Genomic DNA, 14643 nt, shown 5'->3' on the forward strand with positions numbered 1-14643 from the left:
AGGCCATGGAGACCAGAAATACAGCTCTAATACCTGACAGTAACCCAGCCTACTACACAGTATCAAAATACAGTTGGCTTCTCCCACTTCAGGCTTCCAGCAGCCATTCATACTGAGCCGGTCATTTCTGAGTGCAATGATAAATATGCCACATGTCAGGTTGCACAGGGTGTGTGAGGTATATTCTTAGCGCCGATGACAGTGCAGGCCGCCAAATCCAACGCCATCTCTAAATGGTGTCCTGGCCGCAAGACAAGGCCACTCGTTCCTGCCAAGGTATTGGTTTCTGCTCCACTCTGCCAAATCCTATCTCAGATATGCTCTTTCTTACTCCAGACTAAGTGATATTGAACACTTTGCAGATAGGCCTCCAGAATCATTACAATTCAAAGATTAGGAACCTGAACAAAAAGGATATTTAAGATTCTAAAAGCCCACGCAGATAAAAAACCCTCGGCAAAAAGAAAAAGAGAACAGTGGGTCAAGAGGTATCATGTTAAACATGCTGAAAGATCAAGTGATGGTAGTATTTCAATGTTATTCATGATATCAAATGAGGATATATTTTTGGAAAAAGCAACCTGAGCAGAGCATTCGCTTGACTAGGAGTGGGAAGATGTCAGGGGCAGAATCCGCCTGCTGTGTACTTCCTCAACACCCGCTGCTAAAAGATTATGAAATCATCCTGCTTCCCTTTGAGCTCGACAGGCATCATCATCATCATCATCATCATCATCATCATCATCATCATCATCATCATCAATTTAAGCAGAACACGTCCTACTTTAAGGGAACATTATGATTGAAGTTTAATATGTAAAAGTAAGAATATGTTCCGGCTGTGAGAGAGTAATCGTACAAAGTCAATCCTCAAAGGCTTCAGTCTGAGAAGACGCTCTCACGACTGATTCATGGGGCAACTAAGCTTCATGGGTAGCATGCTGTTTGACTCCGTTGTTCATCTGCATCAGTCAACATCAAGCTGCTCTATCATGTGTCCACTGCTTGTACGGCTCCACTCAGTTCAGTACGTCTTCCTCCTGCAGCAGCAGCAGCACAGGAGCCGTCAGCAGTGGTCTTCCTCCAGGATGTCTGGATGCTCCGCCCAGAACGGCTGCCCTATGATGTCGCAGTGGTGGGCGTGCACCCTCCTCCTGCTGCGAGTCACGGCCACGTCCGTCTCCTCCCCGTTTGGCAGCTTCATGCGCTTGGTGGCAGTTTCATCCCGCTGGACACACAGAATGAGGAATATTGGTTGTACAATGAAAGTCATCTTGAAGGACTGCAGGGGTCACAATTTGAGTTAAACATTTTCAGTGCGATGCCACTGTTGGAGTCTTGATTTTAAAAAGATTAACAGGTCGTTTTCATGGCCAGACAACTGTATCGTCAGTTACATTTTCAAATTCTTCTTTAAAATAAAAGGCTGCATGGTATCTCAAGTGTGATGTTACCACTTTATCTTTGGGGGTAATGTACCGCCCCCCATGCTATTTGGTCAAATTTAAATGATCTATTTGATAGCAACTTATTTCACCAGTCATTTTGGGAGCTGTGACATGACATCAAAAAGAAACAGCAGAACGGTACTTTCAACAGACAAAAGAAAACAAAAATAAAGACTAGCCAATAAACAGTCCAGCACATAACCCCCAGGATAACCACAACTTCTTGTTTTCACTCTTCTGTAATTGTACGGACTAAATAAGCAATAAATAACGTGTTAATAAGCCTGGTTGGTGTGTTCCTGTATTTTTGTTATTCTTGTAAATAACCAACCCACAATGCATAATATATGGGGGTAATGTATGCAGCACTGTATCGTGCACAATGATGCTAACCACTTTTTGTAGCATGCCATATTTTTCTAAACCTGCATGTATGAAGATCGACTAATAAAGTATTGTCAGCTGCTTGCGTTTGTATTTATTCCTACAAAGTGAATATTTAGTCATTTGGCCATGCAGCACAAGCGGGGACCTGCTGGAAGAGGCTGCAGTAAGGATTTAAAACCTCTCACCACACGTTGAAAAGCAAAGATTTCCAACAGGAGTTATCCAAGTGAATTGCTCTGCAATAATTGTGCAGACTTAAAGTCTTTGTAGCAGCTCACCTTTTCCCAGATGAGAGTGGTGCCTTTCCTGTGGAGGGGAGACTCAGTGTTGTAGTTGATATCAAACTCAGAGAACAGGATCTCGTTTTTGTCTGCAGCCAATGTTCCCTAGAGGGAGACGGCACAAATTTAGACGGAAACAAAAACGTTCATTGAAAAAGTCCCCTCATCATCCACACCATTAAAATGACCAGATACCCACCGGCTCTATTGTTGTTTGAATAAGGACTTCAAAAAAAATCTTCCTTGTAAGTCAAAGAAGGAACTGTGATTTACAAGGACGATTATTTTAGACTTCTTTGATTTGGGTTTTTTCCCAAAGAAATGTTTGTGAAGTAATTAAAGGAACGAAAACTGTTTTACTTTCAACCAGAATAAACCAGAAGTAGATAATGTGGTGACCTTCATAGGCATTCCCCTGGCATCCAGAACCATAGCTTCTTGGTAACATAACACATTTAAAATATTTATATGATCAAAGTTTACATACTTTTAATCACAAATACTAAATAATGCACACAGAGGCTGCAGAGGCATTTCAGGTGGAAGAAACCGACGAATGACTGTCATTTTCATTATAAATGCATCTACTTAATATATTTGATATTTTCCATGAATCGACTCATGTTCAGTCTGACAAAATGTCTTTAACTTGATTAGTTTGTTTTTGTCAATGTATTCACTTGAGTATTCAATGTATAATGATTAGGGATACCCCCTGAAACTCGGTTCTAAACGGGAACCGATTATTCAGCAGTAAGAACCTGGAGTATCGATAAGGTCCTGAGTTGAAGGTTCTGCTTTCGGTACTTTAGAAGCTAGGGAGGGAGATCTCTACGGAAAAAATAGCTGCGTTGCAAACCTCCTCTCTCGCTGTGTGCCCGTCTCTCACGAGTCGTGCTTTACTCTGACACACTGATACACACACACACACACACACACACACACACACACACACACACACACAGTCTCAAATGCAATGAAACCCTCACAAGCAAGGCAGGTAATACCAGAAACATATTAAAATCAAAGAGAAATAGGTACCAACTAATAAGTCTCTCTGTGTATGTTGAGTTGTTTAATACACAGTTATTAATAAGGGGAGCAGCTGTATTGTTGGACTATATGTAGTCCTTCGCTTCTAAGAATATTGTTTATTTTATATATTTATTGATGACATTGAAATAGTATAGTCTTCAATATAGAGTTATTGAAACTTTACTGCTGAAGAAAAATATTTATTTGCATACAAATAATAAAAAAATGTGGATTATTTTCAAATTTATTGAGTTTGTTTTCTCGCATAATAATCAAAAGGAACCGATAAGAGTTTCAATAGGAGTATTGATAAAATCCTCACAATACTCATGTCTAATAATGAATCAGAAAATAGTTTTATATCTAAACCAGAAAAAGTCTAGTCTATTTATTTGATAAATTACCAAAATAATTAATTGATTGTTAATATTGCATTTGATTAATTAATTGTTAGTGTACATCACAAAGTAATGAAAATGTGTCTTTTAAGTGGCTTTCAGTTTAAAAAAAAAACTCAAAGTATATGTGCATCTGTAGCAAGACTGAAACATTCTTTGTGAGTAGAGAGTGTTATGTCTTAATAAATGTATTCATGTTTTATAAACTTTAAATTAGGCAGGCGTTTTATCCTTCGGATTTATTTTTATGGTGGTTTGGTAATCTCATTGTTCTTCTCCTGTTCTTATTCAGTTCTTTAAAGATATTCAAAAGAAATAAAGACGAAAAAGAGGTATTCCCCTTTAATATTATCATAACACATGCATCTGGACATGTGCACACGGACAAACATTAATCAATTTGAGATTGTCTTGCGCTCTCACCTTTAAGCGATCTTCTGCCTGGGCTGTGGTGAGTCCCCCCTTTTGAACTAAAGTCCAAAACACTGTGTTGTACATATTATTTATGTGACCTGAAAGACACATGTGCAGTCGTCAGCCTCATGAACAGATTCATCTGGAAGTCAAATGCCTGATCTGTACAACAGTTGGAGCACAGTATGCACTTACAATCGGCTTGCCTCCAGCTGAGGTAGTCTCTGAGATTGCGGTTGCTGGGATACAAGACCACACGTCCATCAAAGCCTGGGGGGTACAAGAGGGGCTGCTCCCCAAAAAACTCCTTCCAGTAAAACACATATGAGGAGGAGAACTGGGAGGCCACATGAGTCATGAGCTTACTGCCAGAAGAGAGAGAGAAGAAGCAGTTAAGTTAAAACCGTGCAAAGCTTGTGTGGGAATGACATTGGATGACAGCGTGGCAAAACATTGGTACCTGGCTCTCCTCTTAAACCAAGTAGAGGTCCTCTTGAAAACAAAGCTGAACTCATCACTTTGACCATAAGCAATAACGATATCCTCTAATTCTGCCATGACAGAGCGTGCACTCTGAGTCATCAGGCCCAAAGCCCTGTCGTCATTGGGCTTCATAAACGTGTGTTGCTCTGCAAACCTGAAACAACATGCATGAAGAAACTTAGAAAAGGCGAGTGATGCATCGTCCTCTTGATTTGCAACAGTACTCGTGTCCTCACAGCGTGAAGTGGAAACTCACTTGTGGAAGTTGCGCCCATCCAGTCTCACAACAATGTAGCAGTTTCGGAGACAAGTGTCATCAGTTTCAAAGTTGCGGACGTACTCAAACTTGCTCTTGGCCATGTTGCTGGAAGCGGTAAAGAGACGGGCCAGAGGTTGGAAGACACAAGACCTGACACGTCCACCGAATCTGCAGGCCTTTCCAATCAGCATGAGGGTGCTCCTGAAAAGACAAAGCAATAAGCACACACATAAGATGCATCACAAACAAATTTATAGGAGGATTTCTTTGCAAAGAGATAAAAAAAAAAAAAACATATATATATATATATATATATATATATATATATATATATATATATATATATTGTTTTGTTTTTCAATCACATGTTAGGTCACATGAACACTCTTCTTAATGCTATAATATTCGTATCTCTGCTGCTGTTATGTGCGCAGTGGTGACATCCGTTAATGTATCCTGGAAGACATGCATGTAATGAGAAGTAACTTATGGTGACAAGCCAACTCATAACTAATAATAGGATGATTGCTGTTACAGGTCGGTCTAGCCATCTATAAGCTTAGTCATTACTTACACGTCATGCGTTGTGCTAGTCTCGTGCACCCACAGAAAGCAGCACGTTAGCTAACGTTTCATGCGTTAATATTATGATATTTAGTAAGTTACACAAACACCAATATTCAATATAGGAGGACAGAATGATATCTACATTTATTCTGAGATAGTTGTCAGGTCACACACGTTGGTTTGTGTATAGTCCATCAACAAATTATGCCGTAGTGAAGCCGCAAACCACCGAACAAAGGTTCCGGAGCACACGCCGTAAATTGATAAACAATTAATAAAAATCAAATAGCGTATTGCTCTCTGTTGCTTGTGCGCCTCTCTTTAAAAGTCCATCATCAGACGAATTTACTATTGTGTTTCTGCTACGGAGTATATTTATATATGTATATATCAACCATACTTATAAAGAAGTACGCAAATATAATCTGTATTTTAGCGCCATCTTGTGGTTATGGAGGGAAAGCGGATGCCAAAGATCGTGTATGAATAAGATGAAACAAGTTGTACGGAACTGGTGGTCCAGATAAATACTCGGCTGTTTTCTGTGGAAATTCGTTGATATTGTTTTATGGGTGAATAACTAATTAGCTCATTACTATCAAATTATTACAGTAAAAAAAACACACATATACAACAACATAAAAAACGCTTCCGGGATTAAAAAGTTCGTATCTCTGACGTTTAGTGTCTCTTGAAAATGGCGCAGAGTGTAAACTCCGTCTCGACCAACGGCTGAAACTTACCCAGGATTCTCTGCTTCGCCGTGTGAGTGTGTTGCTCATCTGCGGTTGTTTTCAAACATGGAGGAGAGAGAAAAAAAGAGTGTGAAGCAAGACCCTAAAGAAACGGCCGCTTCAGGCCGTTCAGCCCCGCAGCACGATGCAGCGGCGGGCAGCAAAGCTGGAGACGATGACGCAGAAAGAGTAGACGTCTGCTCCGATAACTTCGACCCGCTCCTGGCCTTGTACTCGCCGACTGTGCCGCTGCCTTTCCCAAATATCAAGGGCTTCAACAATGTGGCGGCGTACGAGAGCTTCATGAAGGGCGGCCGGGGCAGAGCCAAGCCGGAGAATGTGGAGAAAAAGCGGCGCAAGGCGATGAAAGGGGTGGCGGACCCTGAACGCATCGCGAGGCTGAAGAAGCTCATCGTGAACAACCCGGTGTCGGAGAAGGGGGAGAGCAGCGGCGGCTCGGCGCGAAGGAGGAGGCAGAAGCTGGAGAAAAACGTCCTGACCAGGATGCCCTGTAGGTTCAACAAGCAGCAGCACATTAAACCTGCTTGTGTCGTTAAAAGTTGCACACAATGCACAGGGCCACTCAGAGTATGAGTTATGTCCCAGTCTATGCGTATGACTCTTTCCTTATAACTTCATGTCAGACTCATACCTGGTCACTGTCCTGCTCTTCAAATGGGAAACCCACACATGTTTAATTATTACCTTGAAGCTGAAGGCACAACAGAATGCACAGTCATGTTGAGAATATCTATAAATATGAGAAAATAGTGTCAAATCCCCATTGACATTATTATGAGGCCATGATGGGATGTTTTTCAATTTCTCATTTAGTTCAAACAACAGTCCAAAAGTCAAAGATTGACTGTTTTGAAACCAAGAAAAAAGAAGTGAACCCTCAGAAGCTGGAACCAGAGATTATCTGTTCATCGTCCAATTTAAAAGTTTAAATCCAGTTTGAACTCTTGCACGTTGAGCATTGATTGGGGACAGTTGAGTAGCCTGTTGGTCATGTGTCTTCAGTGTGTAAAGGCAGTCCGTTGGGGGAGCTGTACAGATGTGTGGAGGAGAGGATACGGGTCAAAGTTCACATCAGGACCTTCAAGGGCCTGAGGGGCGTGTGCTCCGGCTTTGTCGTGGCCTTCGACAAGTTCTGGAACATGGTGAGCTCTCGCACTCGTGTCCTTGTGACTGTGACGCTGATGTCTTAATGTTGCCCTTTCAAGACTTGTTTTTGTTTCTCCTCACCAGGCAATGGTAGACGTAGATGAGACGTACCGAGAGCCTCTGCTTGGAGAGGCCTTCTACCATGAAAAGGCCCTCACCATTTCCCGGGTAGGCCCTGGTTTTCAATGCCTATCGGACTGAAATATCTGTAAGATCTTAGTCCCGGTTGATTTGGTGATGCCGGCACAGCAATAAAAGCTGCCCCGCTTTTAATATGAACCATCAGCAGTAAGAAATATTGTTTGCATTAGGAGTAACATAGGGGCTGGATTACATGCATGCACTGCTTCTGTAAATACTATTGCTATACAGAGAGGCAATTCAAGAATGTTGGCTATTGGTGAAAAATGATGTCCATTCAAAATCTAATCGAAATGGGGTTTAATTTCCTGTTAATGTGACTGAAATCTCTGTGCAGCTGTTCGAGAAGCTAAAGCTCCAGGAGAACCCGGGAGGTGAAGAGCCAGCAAAAAAGCACGGAGCCCAGGAAACAGCCAGCAAGCATCAGCCTGCAAACCCAGAAAGAACCGCGAAAAACACGTCTGCTCACCCGACGAGCAAGAGAGGGGACGGCGGGACGGAGTCCAAACTGTCCGACGCTGGTGGAGTCAAACGGGATACACACAAAGTCTCGCTGAAGAAAGACTCCCAGTCGTACGGCAAGGTCCACACGCGGCACATCAACCAGCTGTTCATCCGGGGGGAGAACGTTCTCCTGGTGAACCCGCAGCCGCTCTGCTTACTGCCTGCAGTCTGAAAAAGTGGGCTACAGCCAATTAAATTTAAGTTTCATTTTACGCCGAACATCTAAAAAATGATAGGCGTGAAATACTGTCTATGAACTGCCAGAGATTTGATTTAAATTAGATTCAGGGGAATCAAACAAGGACTAATGTTATATCATATTGATATGGAGGTTTTTCCTCTGCCCACCAGAGAAATTATCTTTATTTTTTTAGGAATAAAAGCTTCTTCCTTCTAATTATAGTCATGTCTTGTCTTTTTGTGTGTGTCTGACAGCCACTAAAGGAAATTTATTTTGACACCGTTGTGCAAAGGCATCAATAAGTGCGCGTGTGTTCTGGTTATTGCCCAGCAGGTGGCAGCATAAACACACCAGTGCCGTCTGCGAGGCCATTGTCATCTCCAAGAGCTTGTCCCTTTATGTTGCTTTCCCCCGTTAGTTTGAACAGGAATGACAGCGCAGTCTCAGCGGACTTCATAAATGCATTATGAATAATTGAGTTTGTGAAGCTCGAGATTGCAGATGGCACTCAAAAGCTGTCATTTGTCTTGACGTCTCAGATTGCTTTTACTCTTTAATGGGCACATTACCCATAAAAGCACAATTTACTGCATCTCATGGAAGTTGTAAAGATGTTCCTTTTTTCCTGTTTGGAAGCAGCAAGGTTACTTTTGGATGATGAATGGCACAGAATGATTGCATGTTGCTATGTTTCTGGGTCTGAATGTCTTATTTTAGTTTTTCATAATTTGACTGCAGTTTAATTGACCCTCTTTCTATATATTTTCATACCATAAATGGGACACATTCTAGCAGTTGTTCATATATATATATATATATATATACACACACACACACACACACTTATTTTTCATATATATTATTAGTGTAGCCCATTTAACAGGCTTCCCCTCCAGAGAGTGAAAATGGGGTCAATTGTTTAATGCAAGCTGTGTTTCAGTCGTGTTTGTCACCCCAGTGTGTTCCAACAAACCTGGATACAATATGAGAAGGGCACGGCCCTGCTGGTGAAGAGACGGGCCACAATTAGACGCCACAATCTTTCTCCTGAGTGTATTCCATCAAGTAATCAGGCCATCCATCTCAGCAGTTTCACCAGTTGAATGATATTGAAGGACACAAAGTAACAACAGTTCTTTACATTGAACTACTCAAAGTCTCTACAAGCATCACTCCAGTGAATGCTTTTGCCGTTACATCCCATAATACCTGAGTTGAATCTACTTCCTGCTCTTGTATGTTCACTTTGCAGTGGCACCCTATGGCTGTGGGGTCCGGCCTTATCGTCTATCGTCTGATTTGCATATATTGTTAGTCTACAGTCGTTCTCCTGCCTTGTTGATATCATTTGTTAATGTGCATCTTTATCCTTGACCTTTGTTTATTACCTCCAACAACTAAGTTACCAAACTCACATTAACTAAATGTAATTTCAAAGTCGAGCGCGGTGGCTCCACTTTTGCTGCTTGAAGCTCTTTTGAATGAGGCTAATGACACAGCACACCAAATAACACACGCCATTAACACATCTCAATCAACTGTTTAATGTTGTAGATAAAGAATCAATGTGGAAATCAAATCGAAATGGGAACAATGCAAAACTTAATTTTCTCAAAAGGATTTTCTTTTTCTTTACATTTGCATATGCTAGTGTTTCAGTAACAATCCCACTTTAGAGAAGATCAAATCAATATGAAGTACAAAATGAATAACACAACCTCTACTGATATATATTTTAGAAAAAACAGCAAACAGATTTTGGTCATTTTAATGCTTGAGACTCCAACGCAAGGCTACTACGTGTTAGTGTGCTCCGCCTCTCGAGCCCTCGGGAGAGGAGGCGAGCCTCCTCAACTCCCAACGCTCTCGGGGCTGCAGAACCCACTGCCTTCTCCTCTGGTCAGTGAATTATTCATGTAATCGTTGACGTACTAAAAACGTTAGGCAGCCAAGATTTACTTATCACTCATTACAAGGGTCAGGAGGCAACCACCGGCAGGCACTTGAACCGCGGAAGAGCAATGTTTTGTACGTCCAATAGATCAGGTAGCTGGAATGCAGCTGAATGGGATCGTTCATTATGAGCTAACCCACAGCACATAACAGACTGGGAGAGTACAAACGGCTTCCCGGCTGGTAAAAGCGCTTCCTCTCTTAAATAAGATGCGAAACGTGCAGACGGTCATGACGGCAACACAATTTCTAAGATTGCCGTTTTGTTGTTTTTAATGTGTACCATTAATGGAGATGGAAGGTGAGAAGCGCAGACTTTACCGAGACGAACTGGTGGAACATTTAACAGATGGATGCGTGACGCAATCTTAACAGTCCGTGCCCTTGAGGTGCCGATTCAAGTTCAGTCGAATATATTTTCAACTTGGCTTTTTTTTTTTTTTTTTTTTTTTTAAGCTCTGAAGTTATCGCTGACCTGAATAAAGTGGAACCACTTAAGTGTGCGTGGGACGAACAAAACAGTGAGCGAAATAATTCTACGATTGCATCTTGATATCTGTACAGACGTGGGTACGCGTGGCTTGAGGCATTAATACAAACACAGATGTTTGTACATAGTACAGAAGCTCCGGTCTGGTAGCCGTCCTCAGCGCTGCACACAGTCACATTGTTTCCTTCAAAGAGGTTAACTGAAGAGAAAAGGCAAACGTCTTTCAGGCACTCTGTGCTGTAATTAAGAACCCACAACCCCTGTATGAGGCCTTTTATACCTACTGATTATCTCATTTGGATGCAAACTGATTATAATAGTCTTCATAAGTAAAATATATAGATATATATATATATATAGCAATAAGAAAGGCCACAAATGATGGTCTGTTGAAGGAGAAACTCCTCAAATTAAATCAATAACCTTCACTCCAAACACTCCTTCATTACTTTAACTGCCGCACCGACAGGCCACATCTGTAGTGTGTGGACACTTATGTACAAAGACAAGGCGTCAATGTGCTTTGTTATGGGTCTTGATTCATATCAGATTTGGCCTGCATGACACAACTCTTCACACCACCGCCGCCTCTCCTATAGGAACATCATAACTTATTTGCGAGGGCTCCAGATTTCTATTTACAGGTCAAAGGAAGAGCAATGACATAAAAAGAGGTAACTTGATATTCTTAAATGTACATTAGAAAGTTAAAATGGCTGATCATGTTATTCAAAACGTATCATTCCGTAAAGTTACTGAGAATGCGTCTCAGAAGAAAATTATGCAGCTACCGCTATTGTTTTGCTATTCTGGTAATTTCACTTGATTGAGGTTATAAAGCAAATCCCCCTGACATTCTGGCACACTCTTCCTTCTTCTCACTGACTCTTCAGTAACCAACAAGGCACACTGCCGTCAGTGTGTGTCGCCCAAGACCACGCCGATCCTTGGTTCAAATACAACACAAAGACATTCATTTAGATCCATATCACAACACAGCATTTCTAAAAAAAAAAAAATAAAAAAAAATAAGGAGATTGCAGGGAATTGGTATTGTGATAGTTGACATTATTCAAGTACTCTTTGTTTGCAGCTCATAACAATCCTTTACCAATGGACGGGGGGAGAGAGAGAGAGAGAAAGAGAGAGAGAGAGCGAGAGAGAGAGACCACCACTCCACAAGATAATCTTTTCTCTCCAGTTCCATCACTTTCCAAAGTTGCCAAAGTCAGCAAAGGCATCGTGTTTGGGCTGTTGGACCATTCCAGGGTTTATCACCATTCCCATCCCCATAGCATTGGGCATCCCCATGGCCATCCCTCCCTGTGGCATCCCCATGTTCATGCCCATCCCCATCATGCCCTGGTTGGTAGACATCATGCCCTGGTTGGTAGCCATCCCCATCATGCCCTGGTTGGTAGCCATGCCCATGCCCATGCCAGCACCAGGGTGCATCATAGGGTTTACAGGCGATCTGACTGTTGTAGTTCCAATGCTCATACCCCCAAATCCCTGGGAGAGCAGGTTGGCAGGTATCTGGTTGCCTGGAAATGACAGAACGTACGCAATTAATAAGAGGACCACATTTTAAAATCTCCTTTGACTGATGGGGTGCTTTAAAGGAGAGCCTGGTTACAGTGTCACCATTTATGCCAGATCTACCATTCCGCTTACCGTGTTGGAGGGTGTTGAGGGTGGGGTGGTTTTGCTTGGGTGGGTGCACACCTGGGCCCAGGAAGTCCAGGCTGATGTTGACTGTGGGGTCTGACCAGGTGGAAGGGAGGGCTGCTTTGGCTCCGGCACCTTGAGAGCCCATCCCCTGGTGGACAGGCAGGACAGACTGCGGTTGAAGACCCCCCATGATCTGTAGGGACACAGAGACAGACGCAAAGTTAGAGGAAGAGCTAATCTAAGCTAAAAATCACAGACGTACAGTGAGAAACACTCCAACACTGAACTACTTGATGACAAGTTACAGTTCTTTCTCATAATTCAAGGCCTTCCAACTCTCATTTAACCTCAATACTGTCAGAAATCAGCGACTGTCGATATGAGCTCATTAAAACATACCATAAAGTAACTAAAGGGAAAAGGAGTGGTGGGCGTCTTCTTAGGGAAACAAAGAACACGTTTTTTTTTTTAGGTCAACAACCTTTTAACATGGAAATACAGTCGACATCCACAGGCTTTCCTTGGGTTTTTAATGTTTTTGTAACTCAAAACTGATTCTTCTCATTCTGTGTGTCAGTAACAGGAGGAGTGGGTGGTTAGTGGGCGGTCTCTGGGGGAGAGGAGCATCTGGTGAGGCTGCATGTTAACCCTCCACCGTCATGCCTGTCCTCCATCTTTCAGTCACAGAAGGTACGTCTTTATTATAAAAAGGCATACAGACTGATGTGGTTCACATCAGCAAAAAAAAACAAGGGTTTGAATCAATAGAAAAATTAATAGCGATAGATATGCTCGGAATTTCTAATTTAGCATCTTTAAAAATGTTCGAAATTGATGACAGTACGAGTTGTTTTCTTGGTCCAATACTGATATTAAAATAGACTTAAACCATTAATTGTTTTTAAATCAACATATATGCTGTATTTTTACTGTCGAAAATATAAACCAACACATAAAAAATACATAAGCCTAAAATGTATCAGTCTAGCTCTGCATTCATAAAAACTGAAATCATAAAGTGCATTGTTATTTTCCTGAGGATATTTTGTTTCCACCTGTATAATTTAAGCACCCATCATGAGTCTTGTAATGATATGTATATAAATAAATTATTTAAAAAGTGTGTGCCTGATGCGTGCGTGTATGAGTGCAATCATGCATACCTGTGAACCAGACTGGGGCAGGACTGTGGCGCTCATGCTCTGTGTGCTGCTCATGCTAAAGTTGAGGCTCTGGGAGGAGCTGAGGGACTGTGTTGGCCCCATCAAGTCAAACAGGTCTGCTGAGGCAGGACCAGAGCCTGAAGCCGGGGCCGGGGCGAGGGCGGGGGCGAGGGCGGGGGCGGGACCTGTCATGCCTCCAAAAAGGTAATTTCCACCGGTGACAACAGTCTGAGCAGACGCTGGCATCTGACCTCCAGGGAAGGCGTTCCACTCTCCAAAGTCTCCATTACTGCTAGAGGAAGGTGCAGCTGCAACAAGAAAGACAAATAAAGACAGTTGAATGAATGTCTATATTTGCCATCTAAATAGTGATGTTTGTATTGTGAACCGTGTAAATAATTTCAAGATGCTGCAAACAAAAGTCACCAAAGCATTTGGACCCGTCATATCAATTAAGCATTAACAATTGAGTCTTCCGTAAGGACAGTCTTGCTTTATCCAGGGCATTCGCAGTGACCACTGGTGCCACGTTTTAAATTTTCAATGAACTGGCCCTACTTGTTGTCTCTATCCCTCTTCTCAATCTCTTTTAGCTCCCTCCTCCCCCACCACCTTCTTCCTCTGTCCCTGTCTCCTTGTCATCCATAACAGGAGTTGATGTGTGTCTGTTCTTGTTATGCAGAGCAGGTAGCAGGCTCCATATGGCCAGGGCTTCTCTCTGAATATTCTAGCAGTATGGCTGCAACAGCACAGCACACGCAAGCACACACTAACACAAAAAAAAAGAAAGAGTCTTGAAACCAACCAGATACTGAAGCGATGCCGACAGAGGCAGCAGGTGCGGAGAAGTCTGCAAATCCACTGATCAGGTCTGCATTGAGAAATCGACAGAAACACATCAATTTCAAACAAGCGAGCTCCAGGTGTCATTCTACCATAGTTAGCATTCCTTCAGTGTCAGAAGTGTAGGAGGGAGGGGAGGTGTGGTGGCAGACGATAGGTTGAGAAGACCAAACATCTGTTCAGTGCTCCCGCCCTCTCCATTCACAAGGGACTGCTCCAAAAACATCTGGCGCACTTAGTTACTATACATCAACTCCCTCCCCGTGCTGTCCCCAAAATCTGAAGCTAGCATCAGCAGCTGGGCACAGTGACTGCAGAGTCTAGTCCTGCAGTCACTGTGGGGTTTCCTGTTTAGTACCATGTTGTAACGCGGAAGAAAAAGGTTGTTCCTGGATTTACTGCTCAGAATAAACTACATGTAAATAAAACTAACTGGAAGAGACCAACTGGTTCCCTGAGATGCTAAATGATGCTTAAAATGTCATGCATCAGTTGCATTTCTGTGGTTTAAGCAGATGAATTGA

At 42.4% G+C, this 14643-nt stretch overlaps 3 protein-coding genes across 3 annotated transcripts in view; 1 reads left to right on the forward strand and 2 right to left on the reverse strand.

Annotated features, from left to right (window-relative positions):
• Positions 1–646: 646 nt before the first annotated feature.
• thg1l (tRNA-histidine guanylyltransferase 1-like) lies at positions 647–5294 on the reverse strand. The gene is made up of 7 exons (XM_079228926.1): positions 5280–5294; positions 4703–4906; positions 4424–4600; positions 4159–4328; positions 3973–4061; positions 2114–2221; positions 647–1228 (listed from the first exon to the last, which is right to left on the reverse strand). Exons 2-7 carry the CDS (start codon positions 4894–4896, stop codon positions 1067–1069), a joined length of 900 nt encoding a protein of 299 aa, XP_079085052.1. The 5' UTR covers positions 4897–4906; positions 5280–5294; the 3' UTR covers positions 647–1066.
• Positions 5295–6072: 778 nt separating this feature from the next.
• lsm11 (LSM11, U7 small nuclear RNA associated) lies at positions 6073–8158 on the forward strand (the record flags this gene model as incomplete). Its single annotated transcript, XM_079228863.1, has 4 exons — positions 6073–6517; positions 7030–7169; positions 7258–7341; positions 7652–8158. 4 exons carry the CDS (start codon positions 6073–6075, stop codon positions 7988–7990), a joined length of 1008 nt encoding a protein of 335 aa, XP_079084989.1. The 3' UTR covers positions 7991–8158.
• Positions 8159–9527: 1369 nt separating this feature from the next.
• The window catches only part of clint1a (clathrin interactor 1a), a 14966-nt gene continuing 9850 nt past the window's right edge, over positions 9528–14643 (reverse strand). Inside the window, exons 9-12 of the mRNA XM_079228742.1 lie at positions 14082–14147; positions 13277–13584; positions 12117–12306; positions 9528–11986 (exon numbers count right to left, since the gene is read on the reverse strand). Coding sequence (XP_079084868.1) covers positions 11649–11986; positions 12117–12306; positions 13277–13584; positions 14082–14147 — 902 coding nt within the window. The 3' untranslated portion in view covers positions 9528–11648. The remainder of the gene's footprint in view (positions 11987–12116; positions 12307–13276; positions 13585–14081; positions 14148–14643) is intronic.

This window comes from Taurulus bubalis, assembly GCF_910589615.1.
Source record: "Taurulus bubalis genome assembly, chromosome: 13".
NCBI lineage: Eukaryota > Metazoa > Chordata > Actinopteri > Perciformes > Cottidae > Taurulus > Taurulus bubalis.